General features: G+C 30.6%; 4 protein-coding genes across 10 annotated transcripts; 2 read left to right on the forward strand and 2 right to left on the reverse strand.

The window, feature by feature from the left end:
* Window positions 1-754: 754 nt before the first annotated feature.
* LOC101252255 (plant-specific TFIIB-related protein PTF2) lies at window positions 755-5645 on the reverse strand. Of its 7 annotated transcripts, none has more exons than XM_069296111.1 (4): window positions 4054-5645; window positions 1785-1824; window positions 1552-1612; window positions 755-1378 (listed from the first exon to the last, which is right to left on the reverse strand). In XM_069296111.1, exon 1 carries the CDS (start codon window positions 5643-5645, stop codon window positions 4065-4067), a length of 1581 nt encoding a protein of 526 aa, XP_069152212.1. In that variant the 3' UTR covers window positions 755-1378; window positions 1552-1612; window positions 1785-1824; window positions 4054-4064. The 7 variants fall into 7 exon arrangements, with proteins under 7 accessions (XP_069152212.1, XP_069152216.1, XP_069152210.1 ...); XM_069296110.1 differs by having other exon boundaries at window positions 1340-1393; XM_069296113.1 differs by having other exon boundaries at window positions 1340-1378; window positions 1547-1612.
* Window positions 897-5684, forward strand: LOC104646093 (uncharacterized). The gene has a single exon (XM_010319129.3). The coding sequence runs from the start codon at window positions 897-899 to the stop codon at window positions 1305-1307; it is 411 nt and encodes a 136-aa protein (XP_010317431.1). The 3' UTR covers window positions 1308-5684.
* A 1507-nt stretch (window positions 5685-7191) lies between these two features.
* Window positions 7192-8338, forward strand: LOC101252848 (senescence-specific cysteine protease SAG39-like). The gene is made up of 2 exons (XM_069296116.1): window positions 7192-7638; window positions 7713-8338. Exons 1-2 carry the CDS (start codon window positions 7209-7211, stop codon window positions 8195-8197), a joined length of 915 nt encoding a protein of 304 aa, XP_069152217.1. The 5' UTR covers window positions 7192-7208; the 3' UTR covers window positions 8198-8338.
* A 2408-nt stretch (window positions 8339-10746) lies between these two features.
* Window positions 10747-12806, reverse strand: LOC101249528 (senescence-specific cysteine protease SAG39-like). The gene is made up of 2 exons (XM_004234206.4): window positions 12276-12806; window positions 10747-11452 (listed from the first exon to the last, which is right to left on the reverse strand). Exons 1-2 carry the CDS (start codon window positions 12736-12738, stop codon window positions 10875-10877), a joined length of 1041 nt encoding a protein of 346 aa, XP_004234254.1. The 5' UTR covers window positions 12739-12806; the 3' UTR covers window positions 10747-10874.
* Between the last annotated feature and the right edge of the window lie 7980 nt (window positions 12807-20786).

A 20786-nucleotide genomic window follows, 5' to 3' on the forward strand; every position in this document is an offset into this window, starting at 1 on the left:
TTTATGTGGTTACAAGTAATTTTATTTTACTTAAATTGAATAATTTTTTAGTAATTGAGAAGTTCCTCCTATTTTTACTCATCTAGATTGTTTGTAAGGTTGATTTCGCGGGAGTTTTTTTTCTTCTTCTTTCTATCGAGAGTGTGTTGGGGAGATCAGGGAAGAATATAGATTGGATAAATGGACGGATTTGGTCTTTGATTGAACAGATCAACCAGGTTAAATGATACACGTGTCATAATTCAAATCGTCCAGATTTTATTTGAGTCAAATGCAATGCATATGGGTCAATTGATCTTAAATAGAAAATCATAATTTAGCACATTAAATTCAAGATGATAAAACAAGAATTAATGTAATGTTGGGTTTACTTTTTTAATACAAGGAACCTTGATCTTCATGGTTTAAGTATGTGATTAGTCCATGTACAAGCCTTGTATCAATTTGGCATCTTATCCTTGGACAATGTATTAGATAAACCAAAAAGACATTCCAGTGCACAAAGTATTCCACGTAGAGTCCGAAGAAAGATCCATTTCAAATGTTGTGACGTAGATAATATATCCTAATACAAACATTAGTCTGGTTCCAAGACTTTAACCCGTGACTTATAGGTCACATGGAGATAAACTTTACCATTGCTCAAAGGCTCCGATTCTACGGAAGAATGCAGCATATATCAAGAGAGAAAAAAATGGCAGTGAGGAAACACAGACAAAAAAAATGATGACTGGTACAAAGTAAAATCAGTAGCTTTGGTGGCTAATACAATGTTGATTTCTTTGTATTCTCCATTGAGTTTTGTCTCTTTACATGCAAAAACCATACTATAAATTCAGTTCCCTCAATCAGATAAGCATAACAGCAACAAAAAGTCATTAAAAGTGAGGCTAATCATGGCAGAAAAGGAAGGAGCAATTGTCAAGAAGGGTCATGAGGAAGGCTTAAAAATGGCCCTTTCCCTTCTTGAAGAATATCAACTCCCAGCAGGGCTTCTCCCTCTGGCTGATGTGATCGAAGTCGGGTTTGTGAAGACCACGGGGTACATGTGGATCCTGCAAACTAAAAAAGTTGAACATAACTTTAAGATGATCAGTAAGCTGGTGAGTTATGGTGCTGAAATAACTGGATACGTCGAGAAGAACAGGATCAAGAAGCTCAAGGGAGTGAAGGCTAAGGAACTGATGTTATGGCCTCCAGTTGGTGACATCTCAGTGGACAACCCTCCTACTGGCAAGATTCACTTCAAGAGTCTTGCTGGCATCACGAAAACTTTTCCGGTTGAGGCTTTTGCAGCTGGACAGTAACGGGAGAATGCGTATCTTCAGATTTATATGTCTTTGTCTGCACTTGTTTTGATTTCTTCCTACGCTTGAACCTGTTTGATAGTCAACTACATGTTGAGCCAAATAAGAAATTTGTCGTTAGATGTTTTTTCATGAAAGAAATGATGAAAGATACACTTCGTGTAATTAAACAACAACAACAATATATCCAGTGTAATTCTACAAGTGGAGTTTGGGGAGGGTAGAGTGTACGCGCAAACCTTACCCCGAGCTTGGGAGGTTTGTTCACAATCATCAGTAAATAACATTTGCTTCTGCCCCTTAAGCTGAAAATCACAACGTAGAACAGAAGTGACACGAATTCTAAATAAAAACAAGTACAATACAAAGAGGAAGAGGTATTCTTTTCGTCCATCCTGTCAATGCATCCTGCAGTTGTCAAATTAATTTAATGCTACGGAAAAACCAAACTTATTGCAATTTGAATGCGAACCTTACCTCAAATTTGCTGAAAATGTCATCATTGTGCACGAAGCTTCTGTAAATTAGCAGAAAACTTCATCTCGGTTAATCTTGATTTTACTTTTATCAAGTGAAGGTATATTCATTCATACATATAGTATAAGGCCTGGTCGTATACAAGGAATGTACCAAAAGGTAATGAATCTATAACAAAATATGATTCTCTATAAATCCACCCGATCTTCTATACAACTTGGAACTCTAAAGAAAAAGGGGATCAAAGGTTACTTTTCAATAGAGAAAAGCTTGACTCTACCCCTTCAAAAGGTCCTATATTTCTCTCTCTCTCTCTACACCACCCACTTTAATACCGCATCTTCTCCTCCTTAATTCCACACTTTGAACTGAACATCAATTCTTTGCATAGCCCAAGTACCACATTATTTGAAACATATCCCACCATAACTCATGGAAAGACCACAATGAAAGAACTACGCAACTACATCCTCTCCCGCCTCCATGCACAAATAACACCAGCTCATGCAGACAACCTTCTGCCGTCTATGATTTTCCATTGCCAGGATCACCCCTATAGTAGCCAGCCAAGTGAAAAAGCACACCTTCATCGGCACTTTGGAAATGTAAACTGCATCAAAACTTCCTCTTCCTAACCAAAAGTTTCTCAAAATAAGACTAAACCAAGAACATACCACTCATCCCCATCCCCCACACCAAAGGATATCGGGAATATCAACTAAAAATGAATTGGTATTGATCACTGCAGATCCTTCTTTTGTCTTAAAGGCAGGAGAATGACTGCTAAAGACTAAAGTCAACTAAATAGACCGAACAATTTTGAGATATGATAAAAGCTAATTATATGCACTCGTGTACAAAATTGTGGAAGCTCAACAGAAGCAAGAGTGAAAATAATATGAAGTCTGTTAGTGGAACAGCTAGAGAGCTTTACTTGTCCGTATCTTGCATAAATTTCTGGAATGGGAGCCTTGGAGCAACCATAAAGTTGCATCCATGTGATCTCTAGGTCACGAGTTCGAGATGTGGAAGCAGCCACTAATGTTTGCACTAGGTCTACATCACAACCCTTTGGGTGTGGCCCTTCCCAGACCCTGAAGCCACTAATGTTTGCATTAGGTCTACATCAAAACCCTTTGGGTGTGGCCCTTCCCAGACCCTACTAACACGGGATGTTTCGTGCACTGAACTGCATTACTTTCTGGGATCTCCAGGGGACTCTGTCCTCTACCCAAAGTGAACGATTCTACAACTATAAATACCTCAGTCACTTTGAAGATATAAAGAACTTTTTCTTTTGAAAATAAAGAGATTTATTCAATGCTGCAAATGCTGGCAGGAAGTTTCTGTCTACATGAACTAGGATTCGATGTATAACCATTAACCATTCAGCATTTATTAATGAATTGTTCAGCATTTGCTTCATTTTGTTAATCAAACATACACATCTCGTCTCTTACTTCTTTAAATAAATGTCCAATAAAGACTGCGTCAAATTATCAGAAGAGCTGCTGCCTAAAAAAGTGTTTGATTTCCTGAAATTATAATTCCCTGCAATCTTGACACTCTGAGTTCCCCTTTGGTAAGAAAAGTAATGATCCTAATCGGTGAAGATGGACAAATAACTGTTCTACAAATAAACCCTTTCAACTAGACATAAAAATGTCATTGTTTACCATCTATGGACCCTCAAATCACCATAGTATTCAGCATGAAAAGGTGTTGCATAAAAACTTAAAAAATGACTACCTATCAAAAAGAAAATTGAGTCCTAAGCTCCGAGAAATCTATCTATGACCCACCCTTTTAACCAATCACAGCCTTCTAAACACTGTGGATGATGGGCCCGCCCCTCTACCCTTCACCACTAAATACTGAGCTTCACTTTGCATAGCGTGGGGCTTGAAACCTGCAAGCTAAGCCACAAATCCTCCACCTTTTTCCACTCGAGCTAGGCCTTGGAGCTAAGATCAAGATAGTTTACAAGAGAGAACTTCTCACTATGACTAAAAAATGAAAATGTACTGGGAAAAACGGAACTTCTCATCTTAGAAAAATAAATAAAAAGACAGTTGTTACAGGTTCAAGATAGGACCCAAAGAAACAGAGTATATATGTTTAAATTCCACCAGTATGGAACTCACGCAAATCTACAGATTAAAAATATTAACAAAAGTTACCCTATACTCTAGCAAGATCGGTCAACGAAACATAACAAAATTTTCTCTGCAATAGTTTTACATAAACTGACATAATGGTTTGAGCTGACCGGTTAGATCTTCAATAGTTGAAAACATGCAAGTCCATCAGGGTCTTGTAATATCCCTTTTCTATCTCCACTTCTTCCACCTGATGAAGCAGAAGGGTTTCAATAATGAAATCCTCCCAATCAACATCAAATTTCATTTTCCTTTTCCTTCTCTTTCCAGCATTTACGTGTTCGAGGGAGCCTACATCAATCGTATCAATTGAACTAGCATCCGAAGGATACATTGTCTTATGGATTCGATACTTTGCAGCTTTTATCTTCTCTTTTCTCCTTTCATATGACAAGCAACCACTATCAAAAGAAGGAGGCATAACACTTAAGCCCACATCTTTCTCCACTATTTGCTTCACTAAAAGCTTTTTGCTCATTTCTGATTCGCCCTTCCACCAATCTGTGTATGAAAGCATGCCATATCCTCTCTTCCTTTTCCTGATGCTATTATCTCTGCTATGTGTCGACTCGTGTACATGCATTTCATCCTTCATCTTTGAATAAATCATTGCTAAACACTCTTGGGAAATTTGGAATCTATTTGGACCTTCAATACTCAACCTTTTAGAGTGATCCATCATAAAGTACTGCGAGTCATTTACGGTGTCATCGGCATCTAAAGCATAGTCATTTCCGTTGCTCAAACAATCATCGATCAAATAATCCAGATCAAACCCAACATCCTCAAAATTCTTATTTTTATTTCTATTCTTCGACATTGACTTTAACTCCATGTATTGAATAACAAAAGTCGCATGCTTCATAATATTCTTAACCGTAACATCCTCACCCCAAGGCAAACCTCGAGCAACCTTCACAAGCCTTTCCAACAACTCCTTATACCTCAACCTACAAGTAACAACTGCCACTTGCAACTCATTCGCCACATCCTCAATCACCACATCAACTTGATTCAACTTTGCAACAAACACCAACACTGCTGCCACAACAGGCAACGGTCTCCTTCCCGTCGTCACATACCACTTCACCAAGCACTGCACCAAAAAAACACCCTGTTTCAACATCCTCCCAATCAAATCCTCAGAAACCTCACTAAAACTCGGAGCATTCCTAATATAATGCTCGAACGAATCAACAATATCGAATTCAGGCAACTTCAAATCAAGAAAATCAACAACCCGATAAATCATCCTACCCAATTCATAAATATCACAACAAACTATATTCGCTACCGTAACAATAGCCAACGGCTTCCCGTCTATCCTCATTACAATACAAGCACAAGCACCTATTAATACTGTAAACCATCTACCCTGCCCGTATTCTCCGTCAGTAACTTTCACTACCATATCCTTAACTTCACTAGATTTCAAGCTCGAAAATCCTAATTGGTACATTAAATCTTCGATTTCTTTCTGGGCATTGTAAATTTTTGTTTCGTTGTAGTTATAAACTGTTCCGCTACCGGCGGTGCCGGTGCGGACTTGTGTTCCGGTTGGACCACTAATTCCACCGATTTGGGCATCGTAATTATCGTAATCTTGTAAAGTTCCACATGATAAGCAAACGGGATTACCTGTTGTGTCATCTGAACCGATTGTATGCTTTTGACAACTCTTGCAGGAACGAGAATTCTCCATGGATGAACCGAAGAAGATTCAGCTCAATTTTTTTGAGCTAGGGTTTTTTTTTGTTGATGATAAATTAGAAAGAGGGGATTAGGGAAACCCGAATGCATTACATGAGGCCCAAATCAATTAACGGTCCATCCGTACAAGGCCCGCGAACAAAATAAAGACATAATACATATTCTATATGATATATTATGCGTCATTTGTGGTATAATAATATAAACTTATTTGAGTGTATCTCATATAAAATGTATATTATTTGTTTAATTTTATATACTTTTAAATGTTTCTTTTTTATATATATTCAAAGTTAGAGGATATAGATAGTAATTGAAACTACTTGTGTTTTTACTATTGGTCGGGCAGTGGTGAAGAAAGAAAAAAATCACTCGATATCAACTAATATCAGAGTCAAAGTGATGAATTTGATTTTTAAGAGCAACACCCTTGCATGGGATAGGTGTTAGGAGGGGTCGGATTGTTAAGTAATGTTAATATCATGTTGGAAAACTTACATAAATATACTATAATAAAAAAATATTTACTATTTATAGCAATAACATTTTTTTTCACTTGATCACTTATAATACAAGTTTAATACATATTACAAAGATAAATTTATTATTCAAATATAATACAAGTTTTAATGACGGATAATATATTTATCACACATTTTAATACACTTATAATACACAATTTTTTACCAAACAAATATAATATATTTCAAAAACAATTATAATTCAAATATATTGCATACATAACTCACTTTTAATACATATTACAGATTTATCACAATATTGCTATAAATGGTAATAAACAAAAAGTATCGCTAAAATTCGTAATTATTTTTTAAAATGTATTTATTCATGTAATTTTTCCTATCATGTTTATGCAAAGCCATAAAAAAGTGGGTGATTTGGATCGTAGTTATAATTGAACATGATGTTTGTTTAATGAACTTAATTAATAAATAAAATGACGCTTTCACTATATTAATTCTATTAGTATAAGAAAATTTCTATAAGTAGCAATTTGAAACATCGATATGGTAAAAGTATATATATCTTAAGTATAGTTGCCCAAATCTTTTATATAGTTTAACTTTCGAAAAGTAAAACATAACAAATATCGGATAACGGATCGAGTAATTTGACTAATCTAGGTAATGTAAGTGTCCCTTTGTGACACTCTTATGCGACATTGTATAGCCTTCTACTTGAAATTAAGATAATATATTATCAACTTTTCACCAAAAAAGAAAAAAAAAATGGACATAAAGGCGAATTATATATTAAAAAATTAAATCCAACATATTACTTAATTAAAAAAGAAAATAGAAAACAAACTTCCATATATATTGCCTAAAAAAAATATAAATTAAAAAAAGTGTTGCCTCTTTGTTTCCACTTTGTAATGCGTTTATTTCTGTTTGAAGAAATATTCACATCTATTTTCTTGATTTGTTTTTGTTGTATTGTGTGGATATGCTTTTAAAAAATTAATAATAATCAAAGAACCATAAAAATAGGTCTATAAATACCCAAGAAATATTTAAAAATCAAGTGTTAAATTATGGCTTATATGTTTAATTCTAGTCTCATTTTTGCTACTTTACTAGTGTTGAATTTCTTGATCATTCAAGCTACATCTCGTACTTTATACGAATCATCAATGGTTGAAAAACATGAACAATGGATGGCTAAGTATGGACGTGAATACAAAGATGAAATAGAAAAGGCAGAGAGGTTCAAGGTATTCAAACAAAATTTCGAGTATATCGAATCGATAAATAAAAATGGAACACGATCGTATAAACTAGGCATCAATGAATTTGCTGATCGTAGAAAAGAGGAATTTAAGTCTGTTCGTAACGGATACAAAATACCGTCTAAGCAACGAATAAAAACTAAGTCATTTCGATATGAAAATGCTTCATCTCCAATTACGATGGATTGGAGGAAAAAAGGTGCGGTTACTAGGATTAAAGACCAAGGTCAATGTGGTAAGTTATCAAACAAATATGATAATTCGCGATAACAAAATTAGACTAAGTTATTTTACACTACGATTTTGTAGGATGTTGTTGGGCGTTTTCCGCTGTGGCTGCAATAGAAGGACTTAACATGATTAAAACGGGTAAATTAATTTCATTATCTGAGCAAGAATTGGTTGATTGCGATATAGGTTTAAATGAGGGTTGTGAAGGAGGTCTCATGGATAACGCTTTTAAATTCATTATAAAAAACAATGGAATTACATCAGAAAATAGCTATCCTTACAAGGGAATCGATAGTAGTTGTAACAAGAACAAATTACTCAACCATATGGTGAAAATTTCTAGGTATGAAGATATTCCAAGTAATAGTGAATGGGCTTTACTTAAAGCTATTGCAAATCAACCTGTATCTGTGGCGATCGATGCTGGTGGATCAGATTTTCAATTTTATTCTAGTGGTGTGTTTACAGGACATTGTGGAAATCAGTTAGATCACGGTGTTACTGCAGTTGGTTATGGAGTAACTAAAGGTGGTACTAAGTATTGGCTCGTTAAGAACTCATGAGGAACTAGTTGGGGCGAAGACGGATACATTAGAATGTTAAGAGGTGTTAATGATATGGGAGGACTTTGTGGGATCGCCATGCAAGCTTCTTACCCAATCGCTTAATTATCATATTTTTCATCTGTAATTAATCAACTATGCATGTATGTGGTTTAATTCGCATGTATTATATTATTTTTATGCAAATGCAATGATGGATCTTGTTCAATGTAAAACGAGATTCAATACTGAGAAATTAAAGACATTCTTTTTGGCGAAATACAAAAATACTTCCTTTAAATTGTTAAGCAATAATACTATAATATGATTAAAAAAATGTTAAATCGCGATATTTCTTTTAGTCAAGACAGAAAAATACATAGTGAAAAATATTATTATTACATTTCATAATTGAAATTATGTTTAGCGTGAAAGAGAGACAAACTTTAAAGGGAAAAGGGTCAAATATGCCCCTAAACTATTTGATAAGGTTTAGATATACTCTCCGTTTAAAGTTTGGTTCATTTATACCCTCGTCATCCAACTTTTGGTCTACATATGCCCTTTTAGACGTTAGTTGGCCAACTCGGAATATCCAACTCATTTTACTTTTATTTAAATGTCAAATGGATATTCCACGTCATTTTTATGTATCATCCCTTGACATTTATATTCAAGGAAAAAGGGTCAAATATGCCCCTAAACTATTCGAAAGGTCTAGATATACCCCCGTTTAAAGTTTGGTCCATTTATACCCTCACGTCCAACTTTTGGTCTACATATGCCCTTATGGGTGTTAGTTGGTCAACTCAAAATATCCAACTCAATTTACTTTTCTTTAAATGCCAAATGGGATTTCACATCATTTATATATATTATTACTTGACATTTATATTAAAAGAGAAAGGGGTCACTTATGCCTTAACTATCCGACCCAATTTTAAAACACATATACGACCGTCTTTTAAATGGTCCAATTATGTCCTAATCCGACTCATATATGTGTGAATTATTCTGTTATTTACATCATCATCGCCTGCTGCAGCTTGCAGTTGTGTCTGTAACGTTGTTGCGGTGAATTCCTTTGCTCTAGCCCTTACCTGCCAGATTTGCGCCTCCAGCTCTGCGTTGCGCCTAAACGCTTTTCAAACCTCGACTTCCTTTTCCTTTAGTTGTCATGCCATTGATTCCTCGGCAGTTTCAATCAGAGCACGATAGTGTTCGCCATTTAAATGGTTCAATTATGCCCTAATCCGACCCATATAGGGTATTAAAAAAAAAGGGTCAGGTTGTATAGATTACTTAAAAGACGGGTCATATATGTGTTTTAAAATTAGGTCGGATAGTTAGGGGCATAAAAGGCCCCTTTCTCTTTTAATATAAATGTCAAGTAATAATATATAAAAATGATGTGGAAAATCCATTTGACATTTAAAGAAAAGTAAAATGAGTTGGATATCTCGAATTGACCAACTAACATCCATAAGGGCATATGTAGACCAAAAGTTTGGACGCGAGGGTATAAATTAACCAAACTTTAAACGGGGGTATATCTAGACCTTTTGAATAGTTTAGGGGCATATTTGACCCTTTTCCCTTGAATATAAATGTCAAGTGATAATAATAAAAATGACGTGGAAAATCCATTTGGCATTTAAATAAAAATAAAATGAATTGGATATTCCGAGTTGGCCAACTAACGCTCAAAAGGGCATATGTAGACCAAAAGTTGGACGGCGAGGGTATAAATGGACCAATCTTTAAACGCAGGGTATATCTAAACCTTTTCAAATAGTTTAGGGGCATATTTGACCCTTCTCCCAACTTTAAAAGACTTGAGTTCATTTCGCATGTATAATAATACTTCACATATGTAGTGTATCTTTAAAACCAATAACACTGTAATATAATAAAAATTTTCTAGTCAGAATTGAAAAATATATAGTGAAATCGTGTCTCATAAGTTCAAACTATGTTTCAGACATGAAAGAGGTTCAAGATTTAGAAGACTTGTGTTCATTTTGGTTTCAAGAAAAGTCACATTTATATTCTAGATCTATTTATTAAAGTTGAAGTTTTATATACCGTCATCATAAATAGTTTTTTTTTTTTTTTTTACATTGGTCATCATCAAGTTGTTTAAATGATATCTACACGCAATTATCCTTAAAATATGATATCGAAGATCTTAAAAATAAAGTATGTTATCTGCTACAACAAGTAATAATAATTTCATTTAGTGTGTAAAAATTGTTCACATGGACAATACATAAAACTTAAATTTCTTTGTTTATGTAGTAGTGTGTGTAAAGATTCATGCTCATATGAACCATACAACTTCTTTTCTCTTCAAAACAACATAGGTTGAATGACGTTGTAGGTGAAATGACCAGAGTTTGACTAATTTTTCTATCACACAATACGTTGAGTGACTTTATAGATAATTATATCATTAATTATGTAGCTTTTAATTTTGTTTTATGACTAATTTTTCTATCACACAATACGTTGAGTGAATTTATAGATAATTATATCATTAATTATGTAGCTTTTTATTTTGCAAAACAAAATTATTAATTAAGCGACCATATGATAACTATAATTATGTAATACAAGGACTTTTAATTTGACTTAGTACAACACCATTAACCAAACAAGCACACTAAATTTCATGTGCTATTAATTTTTACCAAATTTTCTAAACAATAGGATATGAAGCCATAGTAGCTATCCTACAAAGACCATCATTATTTCCAATATCTCTAGCAATTTTCATGTAACCATTTTCACCCCAACTAGACCCCCATGAATTCTTAATTAACCAATATTTTGTACCATTTTCATTACTCGTACCGTAACCAATTATTGTAACGGCATGATTAACTTCATCACCACAATTTCCATCATAAACTCCACTTTTATATAACTTAAACTCTTCATTCACCGCGATACCCACCGATATAGGTTGTCTCGCCACCGCAGTTAGCAACATTGGTTCATTTGATGGAGGTAACGTCTCGTAGCTACTCATTTTTACTATTGAGTCTTGAATCTTGCATGAATCTTGATTTTCTTCGTAAGGGTAGCTCGATTCTTCTGCGATACCATTATTTTTTACGATGTAATCGTAAGCCATGGTTATTAATCCGCCGTTACAACCGTTGTTTTCGGTTGAACAATCTAACAGTTGTTGCTCGGAGAGTGAAATTAATTTCCCCGTTGAGAGTTTGTTTGCTCCTTCTAAGGCCGCGACCGCGGAAAATGCCCAACAACATCCTATAAAGGACAGAAATCACATATTTTTAAGGGTAAAATTATCATTTGTATCTTATAAGTTTATAATTACAGAAATCCCTCAAACTGATACACAATAATATAAGCGCTGATATATTAATCTGATGCGTGAAATACATTAATCGTTAAGTAAGATACATTACATTTTATACACGATACTCTAATCTGATGTGCAATGCGCGGGATACATTAATTTGATTCATTGATATACATTAATCTGATACTTAAAAATGAGAAATTTGGAAAATTTGTAAAACTAATTGGGGATAATGGTAATAAGAGAACTTAAAGGTGAGATTTTTGTGTTTTGAGTTTAAATCTTTTATAGGCTAACGATAACGATGTAAAATAATAAATATACATATATAGTGGCTATAGGATGATGGATTATACCCTAGTGAAAATGGAATTAATTAACCTACTATATATAATAGGCTAATTAAACCACACCAATATTGTAAATCGTTACCGATTTAACTTAATTTCTTCTGTCTTAATTTATATAATGTACTTTTACTGAAGATGAAGTTTAACAACAAAAAAAAAGAATTCTATTAAAATTTGTGATTTCAAATGCAAAATATTGATATTTCTACAGCGATAAACCATTTATTAAGAATAAAATAAGAAGTACAAGCTAGGTAAGTTCAAATATAGAGACGTCATTTTCTTGAAACTGACTAAAAAATATGGCATATAATTGAGACAGATCGGATATTTAGCAAGAAGAGAATATGAAATCAAAAAAGTAAAGAGTGTATAAGTAGAGTCAAAAGTTTTCTTGAATAGGGAAATTGTGACTTACCACATTGACCTTGATCTTTGATGCTAGTGACAACACCACTCTTTCTCCAATCCATTTCAGATGGAACATCACTTATATTTTCATACTTGAATGATGAAATTGTTGTTGGAGATAATTTTTGTGATTTTATAGAAGAAAACTTACTATTAAGTCCATGATTAGTAGTATAATACCTCATGAATTCCTCAGAAGTAAGATCAGTAAATTTATTGATACCTAATTTATATGATTTACTATCATTATTGTTGAATGACTCAATAAATTTCACGTTCTTCGTGAAGATATTCAATCTTTTTGCCTTTTCTATATCATTTTTGTAAGTTCTTCCATGTCGCGCCATCCACGACTCGTGTTTTTCCACCATGGAGGTTGAATCTTGACTACAAGTGACTTGAGATGCATACATCCCAACAATCATAAAGAGAAGGGTGAATTGTGTTTTCCATTCAAGAACCAAAGCCATAATTACAAGAAAATACCTAGGCAAAATAATTGGTTTTTTTTTTAATTTTGTTATCGTAATAAGATATAATTAATGATGTCCTTTGGTCTATATGGGGCTATTTATAGGGATGTTACAAATATGGTTCTTTACGCAAATGTCCTCTTTTTTTTGGTTATTATTTAGATTTTGGTCCCTATTATGACAATTATTGCAAACTTAGCCTTTGAGTCGGGATTGATAAAACATTAAAGTATCGTCTTACATTTACAAAATTTTAGAATGTAATCTAATATTTTTTCATAAGACTTTTACGGGGCGTTTGGTAGGCTGTATTAAAAGAAATAATTCATGTATTAGATGTGGTATAATTTAATTCTGTGTTTGGTAGGAATGTGAGCCTATGTATAACTAATCCATAGATAGTTAATACATTCTACATGATATTATGTGATGTATTACTAATACATTTCATTTGGAGGTATTAGCTCTAATACCACGTGACTATTCTAGGTAAAGACAAAAATACCCCTCAAATCCTTTTAATATTTTATTTATTTTTTTGATTTTATATTTATACTAATAAAGTTATTTAAATAAATTAGCTTACAAATTTTATTATTTAGATGTAATTTTTTGTTTCTAAAATATGAATTACTCAATCTATTTATTATTAATATAAAATATAATAATTCGACTAATATGTTAATGTTGAGGTATGAATTTAAGAACAATTCATAAGTAAAATATTGTCTCTTAATGAAAGTTCATTAAACATTATACAAGTAATATAAAACAAGAGTGTGTGTGTTTATATATATATACACACACACATCTCGAGTATAATAATAGTTTAATTTATTTTTCTATATTTATTTTTATTTTTTGTTTTATTTTATGATAAAGAGTTTTTTAAAATTTATTGATACAAAACAAAGTTCAATAAATTTTCTCTATAATCATTATAGTTGTGTCATGTGTGACCATTTGAGTTATTAACTCTAATTTATTAAGATGACAATTATTTACTCTCAAATAATTTAAGTGAGAAAATAGTGGACATTTTTATTCTCCTAACTAGTTAAAAATGTTATTAAAAAAATAATATTCTCCGTTAATTATCTACTTTGACTCAATTACATAAAATACAAAATCTCATAATAACTCTAGGGTATAATTGGAAAATTCTTTTTAAAAAACTTTTAAACCACACACAAAATTAAATAAGAAACAATAAACCAAACACTTGATAAAAATAATTCATGCATTACTAATTCCTGCATTATTCATTTTTGTTCAAACGACCCCTCAGTTTTTGCAAAAGAGATCCTCACATTGTGGTGAAGGGTTTAGATAAAAAAATGGTCAAAGAATACTCTTAACATATTAAAATTTTGTCTGCTTTATTTTTTCCTACAAAACCACAAACGATTAAATATATTTAACACTATATTATAAAGTTTTTTTTTCCTTTTCAACTATCAATATAATTTTTTTTAATATTATTATTACTTGAAAAGGAATTCCAAAGAAAATGGATTGGATGTTCACATAGATCTATAGGAAATTAACAACCTTTGCAGGATGAAATAGGAAATTAATTTCCTTTAGATTGAGAGCTACTATGGTCCACTTCTATACCTTCTTATAAAAATCATTAATTTTAATTTTTCTATGATGATAGAGACAAGACCTAACAAGTTTCAAATGTTAAAAAAAAAATTCAATAATGTCCAGTCACATATCTTCATATAAATTAAAATAACTTTTTCATGATCATATGATTATATGGTGTATATTATATACTATTAATTTTATAGCGGATTAATTTCAACAAGCCTTTCACATTAGTACAGTTAGTAATCAACTTCATAGCTTCTTCAACAAACACAAGTTTATCTATCAAGTTTTAAACGAACTTTGAGTCAGATCGTGCATTTCAAATATGAAGTCTCATTCTAAGATTTAAATAAAGGTGCTATTGAGATAAAGTCAGAGTGTTATTCAGATTGACAAGGCCAATCGATTCATAACCTCTCGAGCTCAACTACTATAATCATGCAAGATTGATGATTGAGGATCCATACAGAGTTTTACAAATTAAAATATCTATCGAGAAACATATACTTTCTTCAGGAAATATGAATATCTTATGATAACTGAAACAAATCAAGTTAAAATTACATATTAAAATTTTGAACTGATCAAATATCGTCATTTAAAAAAATAGAGAGTGGACTGACATTAAATTAATTTTTTCTCTTTATCGCGTAAAATGTAAAATGTGTTTGTGCTATTTGATCAAAGTCCACAAAGAAGTGTAAACAAGTCAGTCTCTTTGTGCCTTTTAATCAACATGAATGTGTAACTTGTTTTATAGTCAGATTCTCTTTTTTCTTTTTTTTTTACTTCATAAAAGTAATACAAAATTTCAATTTATTTGTCGTAACTAAAAAGATATATACAACTATATATATGTTTAGTTGGATCACAACTCAACATTCAATTAAGTGCCTTGTTAAAACACAGGACTAACAAATAATATTTGATAACGTTTTAATAAAATTATATATAAAATATATAAACACCAACTATTTTTTCTGGCAAATTCAAATCTAACCCGCTTAATCCATCCAACCTATTTAAGCTGGCAGTTTATTGATCCGTTATTCATTAGCTCAATTCATTTCAATTCATTAAAATTGGATCGATATAGTTTGAATTGGTCATGAGAAATCTTGTTAAAATACTTTTAACATACTTTTTTTCAATTTTTATGTTATATATAGCCATAATAAAGAAAAACAATAATTTTCTAGATACTAAAATAGTTTAAATGAATAAATAAAACAATTAAGCTACGTAAAAATTAGATTGTTTTGGGTCATTACCCGTTATTAGTATGTTACCTAACCGTTTTGATCCAAGCAAATTTGAATTTGGTTGAATCTTTAACTTAATTATTGTGTTAACTCATTATCACTCCTAATAAGATACCTTAATACTCCAAAATACATATTATTTTATATTTTATAATAGGGATAATGCATAAGTATCTCCTCAATCTATGCCCGAAATTCTAGAGACACACTTATACTATGCTAAGGTCCTATTACCCCCCTGAACTTATTTTATAAGTAATTTTCTACCCCTTTTTAACCTACGTGGCACTAGTTTGAAAAAAAGTCTATGAGATTTCAAGCATAGGTTGAGGGGACATTATCCCTTTATAATAAAAATACATTTAACTTTAAAAAGTTTGACCAAATTAGGTGACTCAAATTGTAATAAGATAAAACTTCATATAATTAACCAATTAAACTACTAAAATTTCTCTTCGGATTGAATAAGTTATGTCAATTAACTGAATTATTTCTTTGCGAAAATTGCGCAAAATGTGAAAAAGTGTAAGAAATTATCCAATTTCTAAAAGCTGAAAGGAACGTGTCTTGGAAATTGTGACATTCCTTACTATATTTAACAACCTTTTGTTTCAATCACTAAAAATTCTAATATCTGTGACTTGTGAAGTATAGGTTAAAAATATAGTATGTATCAATTGTATTTAATTAAATATAGGTGAGAGTTTTATATTTTGTATCAATTATTCTTAGAAAATATTATATTTGTATTTTATATCAACTGTATATGTAATTATATGAATTTAAGGTGCATTCGTCCTTTCTGTCAAGTGTAATATGTATCCATTATATCCAATCAAGTGTAAGTGAGAAATTTAAATTTTATAACAATTCATATTTGAAAAACTAAATTTATATTCCACTGTATTTATATTTGAAATATAATGAATACAACATGTATTCATCCCCTCTCCTCTCTCTTTTGCTTTTACTCGTCTCTCTTTCCCTCTCTTGATCTCCCTCGCCTTTCTCCTACTAATATGTATTCATTTTGATAAAAATCAGTTTGTAGTTGTATTTTTTCGAAATTTATGAAAAATACAATGAATACAAATGTGTTAGCAAATAAAAGTAGAGCTATGAATGATAATTGAGGAAAGACTCGAAATAGTCCCTCGCTTTTGGGTTAAGGTTCAAAGTGATCATTGAGTTTTCACATGGAGTATTAAGTCCCTCATGTTTTCAATATCGGTGCACTTTTGGTCCTCCCCTAAGATTTTGCCTATTTTTTAACATTAATTTTGTCCAAAATTTTATATAAGGAATGTCCAATCGTCTTTATATATATATATATATATATATATATATATATATATATATATATATATATATATATATATATATAATTATATCTAAGATAAGGTGATTAAAAAAACACATTATTCTATTCACTAGAAATATTACTGCAGCTAAAAACATCTTAACATATGACTTTGCAGGAAAAGAAAAAATTATATAATTGCACGTGAAATTATCGTGATAAACCTCTCCACTTTGCCTGCAATACAATTTCTACTAAACAAAATAAATTGTTTTTCTTCTCACATTCTTTCATATGGAATTGTTATTTCTACTAAATATATAAAATGACGATTGAACATCCCATACATAGGTTATGAATAAAATCAATGCTAAAAAAAAGGTAAAATTTTGGAGGAGGACAAAAAATACACCAATATTGCAAATATGAGGGACTATTAGTTCTTCATGTGAAAACTCGACGATCACTTTGAATTTTAACCCAAAAAAAAAAAGAAATTATTTTAATCGTTTCCTCGATCATAATTAGTGAAACTACAGCTAAGAAATCCTATCGACGGCCTAATTTTTGCTGTATTTTTTAAAGGGAAAAAGTTCCCAATACAACCAAACAAGTGGGCCTTCATCTCCACATAAAGCCCACTATCTAGATGTAATCCACTTACACCTAAAGCCCATTTTATTTTTCCAACAATCATTGATATACAAGACCATGCCTTAACTATTTCAAACCAACAATCTTTTTTTTCTAATATTATATTTGTTCTCTCTAAATATCAATCATGTAAAGGTACACAGTTAGTGGTATTTTTTGTTTGGGATAAAATGTGCCTTATTGAATCAAATTTGAATTTAAGATCCATGATTAAAGATCAAATACTACTTACCACAAAAGCATAATTTAAAATTTAAACTCTATTGAGTTCAAATTTCAATCTCTAAGATTTGTTTAGTATTCAACTCATCATAAACTTAAAGCGTTTAAGTTGCGAATTCAAATTTAATATTCACAGTCTTAAAAAAGCTTAAGTACTAAATTCAAATTTAATATTTGTAGTCTTAAAGAATTAAAGTTATGAATTCAGATTCAATATTTATTTATCTCGATGGATTTTGAATCAAAATACTAAATAGGATAAAGATGTGTGAAGAATCATAAGAAAAAGGAGGGTAAAAGCTAAAAGCTAGGAGATTATCTTTCAAAAGACTCACATAAAATTATCTTTCACATCAAAAGTATACTGAATTCAAACAAAATTAATAAATATCGAATTTATCGACTATCAACAATGCAGCCACATATACTTCAGGGGTGCCATTTATCAAAAAACTACACTGTATAATTAAATACATATTTCTTTTATGTATATATACAATATATATCAATTCCCTTTGACTTCTATAGGTTTTACTTCTTTATATTTTGATATTCTTTTATAATTCCGCCAAATCACTATAATCTTTAATGATTGACAAACATATTTTACATATAAGCGTATATTGATACTAGTGAAAGGATTCCTCTTTAAATAATAAATATTATAATTAATATTCTTATTTATTTGGTCCCTCCTTTACAAGTTGTCTAAGGGAGACAAAACAGTGTGACAAAAGTTACAACACAAACACTACACGCATTAGCACAAATCACACTATCACTTTGAAAAGGAAAACACAAGTGTCTTTCTTGGCATTGCCTCCGAGGAAACGTGAATTTAAGATTTAAAGTTCATAAATTTTTATTAGTGATGTCGTATAAGTGTTTGAGTGGAATACACGCAGATTAAAACGAACCGAGATAATAAATAAGCAAGTTATGGTTTATCCATAAGTTATTTTGATTGAAATGGACTATAATTAGGTCATAATCAGTTATGACGTAATCTTTTTCAGTTTTTAGTATATTTTAATTTCTTTGTTATTTGTTATAAATATAATTTATTTACGTACTTAATAATTTTTTAAAAATATTATAACTATATATTACATATCAAGTAAAAAGAGTATTCTTTTAAAAATTATTTTGATAAAATATCTTACGGCCGTTAATTTGAGGTATATATCGACCTAAACTTGTTGATGTATGGACCGATCAAACTCAAATAACTGAATGAGTTATATTTCTACAGACTAAGTTTACCGCCTGTATATGTTATAATAACCTCAAATTAATAACAGATCCGTCCCATTATAATATCCCAAAAGTTTGATGAGGGATATTATAATGATGAGGGATATTATAATTGAAGAATTTTTTTCAAATAATATAAAGATAAAATTAAACTTTTTTTAATCAAAAATATTAAAAATAATTTTTTTTTCGTAAAGAAAATATCTAGATTGTAATAGGTACCGTAATCACCGGGAACTTGATTAGAAAAGATTGTAAAGTGATAATTCCTTTGTACTTAATAATTATCGTGTTGAAATTTAGTATGCGTTTATTAATAAATTTTATATATTTTTCACCAGATTTATAATTTATGATATTAGAATTATGTTTGATTGTACACATTTGACACATTTTTAAAAATTTAAATTCAACCTCAAATTGAATTTGAAAATTTATTGCTAAATTCTGATTTTAAATAAAATAAAAAATATTCCAAAATAAATGAATAATTTCTAGGATCAAACGAATTCAAAGTACACAATAATTATGTCTTGGCCCTCTTGCGATCATTAGCAAAGAATAATGTGTTGAAATTTGATAGGTGTTTATCTATAATTTCAAATACTTTTTTAATAACAAGAACTTGTGACGCTATGATTATACTTTATAAAGGAGAAAACAAGTATTTCATCCGAAATTTGCGAAGACAGAAAATAGATATGACACACTTTTTAAATTTTTTAATTCAAGTTAAATTTTATAGCTAAGCTCTGATTTTAAATAAAAAAAATTATTAAGTTTTTTGAACTTACAAATGTTTAATTTAGTTATTGCTTTTCCAATTATTTTTTTTATATATTTAGAGAGTATAAATCCAAATAAAATGAGAAACCCCCCTTTTATGTTCAATAAGAAAAGAATAAGAATACAAATAATTGAAGTGTCATTGAATTATAAAAAATTAATTAAAGCAACCCACTATACATTATTTTTTAATGTATGGTGGAAACAATGAACATGGAACATGGGTAAATGATGCTAATGGTACTTTGACTCTAGCCACAGTAACTATAAATTTCTCTATGGCAAGGTTTATAGAACTTTAAAGAAAAATTTTAGGTGAATTTATATTGGAGTATAATGAAAAAGTAAATTATTTTATAAGATATAATACAAATTTATATTATCGTATTCTTTTGAATTCAATAGCTAATTTGAGAGATTAATTGATGAGGCTGTCTATGTCAAACGTTCAATAAACTTGGTTCATGATACTTTTTCTGGAGCTACATATTAAATTTGTTTTTTTTTGAATTTTATATTTTAAAGATAATATACGACTATAAAAATATGTCACTAAAAATAGAAAGAGTGTTAAAGTAAAATATATTCAAATATCAAAAGAGGTAATTTTTTCTTTAACAAATTGATTAACAAAAAAATATCATATAAAATAGAAAGAAATAGAATGTACTACTTCGATCCTAACGTGAGTAGCTTATTTACTACATATAGTATAGGTTCATATTTTATTTTTTTCTTGTCTTTTTTTGGTAGCAAATAATATGGATGATAGTTTCGTTCTTGAACCAATCAGAGTTAAAAATTTCGAGCGTAATATATACTATCAATAAAGAATTTTTTATAAAGATAATTAAGAGCCAAAATGATTCCCAATATATAATACTACTCAATGTTTGAAATAAACATGATTCTTTAGCACTTAACACTTGAACTAATTATCCTTCGAGACGAATAGTGAAGGTGTATGCAAG

The sequence above is a fragment of the Solanum lycopersicum genome, chromosome 3 (genome assembly GCF_036512215.1).
Source record: "Solanum lycopersicum chromosome 3, SLM_r2.1".
Taxonomy (NCBI): domain Eukaryota; kingdom Viridiplantae; phylum Streptophyta; class Magnoliopsida; order Solanales; family Solanaceae; genus Solanum; species Solanum lycopersicum.

Coding starts and splice junctions, on each gene's coding strand:
- LOC101252848 (XM_069296116.1), top strand. CDS start 7,209: ATGGCTTATATGTTTAATTCTAGTCTCATTTTTGCTACTTTACTAGTG. Junction 7,639..7,712: donor TAAAGACCAAGGTCAATGTG/GTAAGTTATCAA, acceptor ACGATTTTGTAG/GATGTTGTTGGGCGTTTTCC.
- LOC104646093 (XM_010319129.3), top strand. CDS start 897: ATGGCAGAAAAGGAAGGAGCAATTGTCAAGAAGGGTCATGAGGAAGGC.
- LOC101252255 (XM_069296115.1), bottom strand. CDS start 5,645: ATGGAGAATTCTCGTTCCTGCAAGAGTTGTCAAAAGCATACAATCGGT.
- LOC101249528 (XM_004234206.4), bottom strand. CDS start 12,738: ATGGCTTTGGTTCTTGAATGGAAAACACAATTCACCCTTCTCTTTATG. Junction 11,453..12,275: donor CAAAGATCAAGGTCAATGTG/GTAAGTCACAAT, acceptor TGTCCTTTATAG/GATGTTGTTGGGCATTTTCC.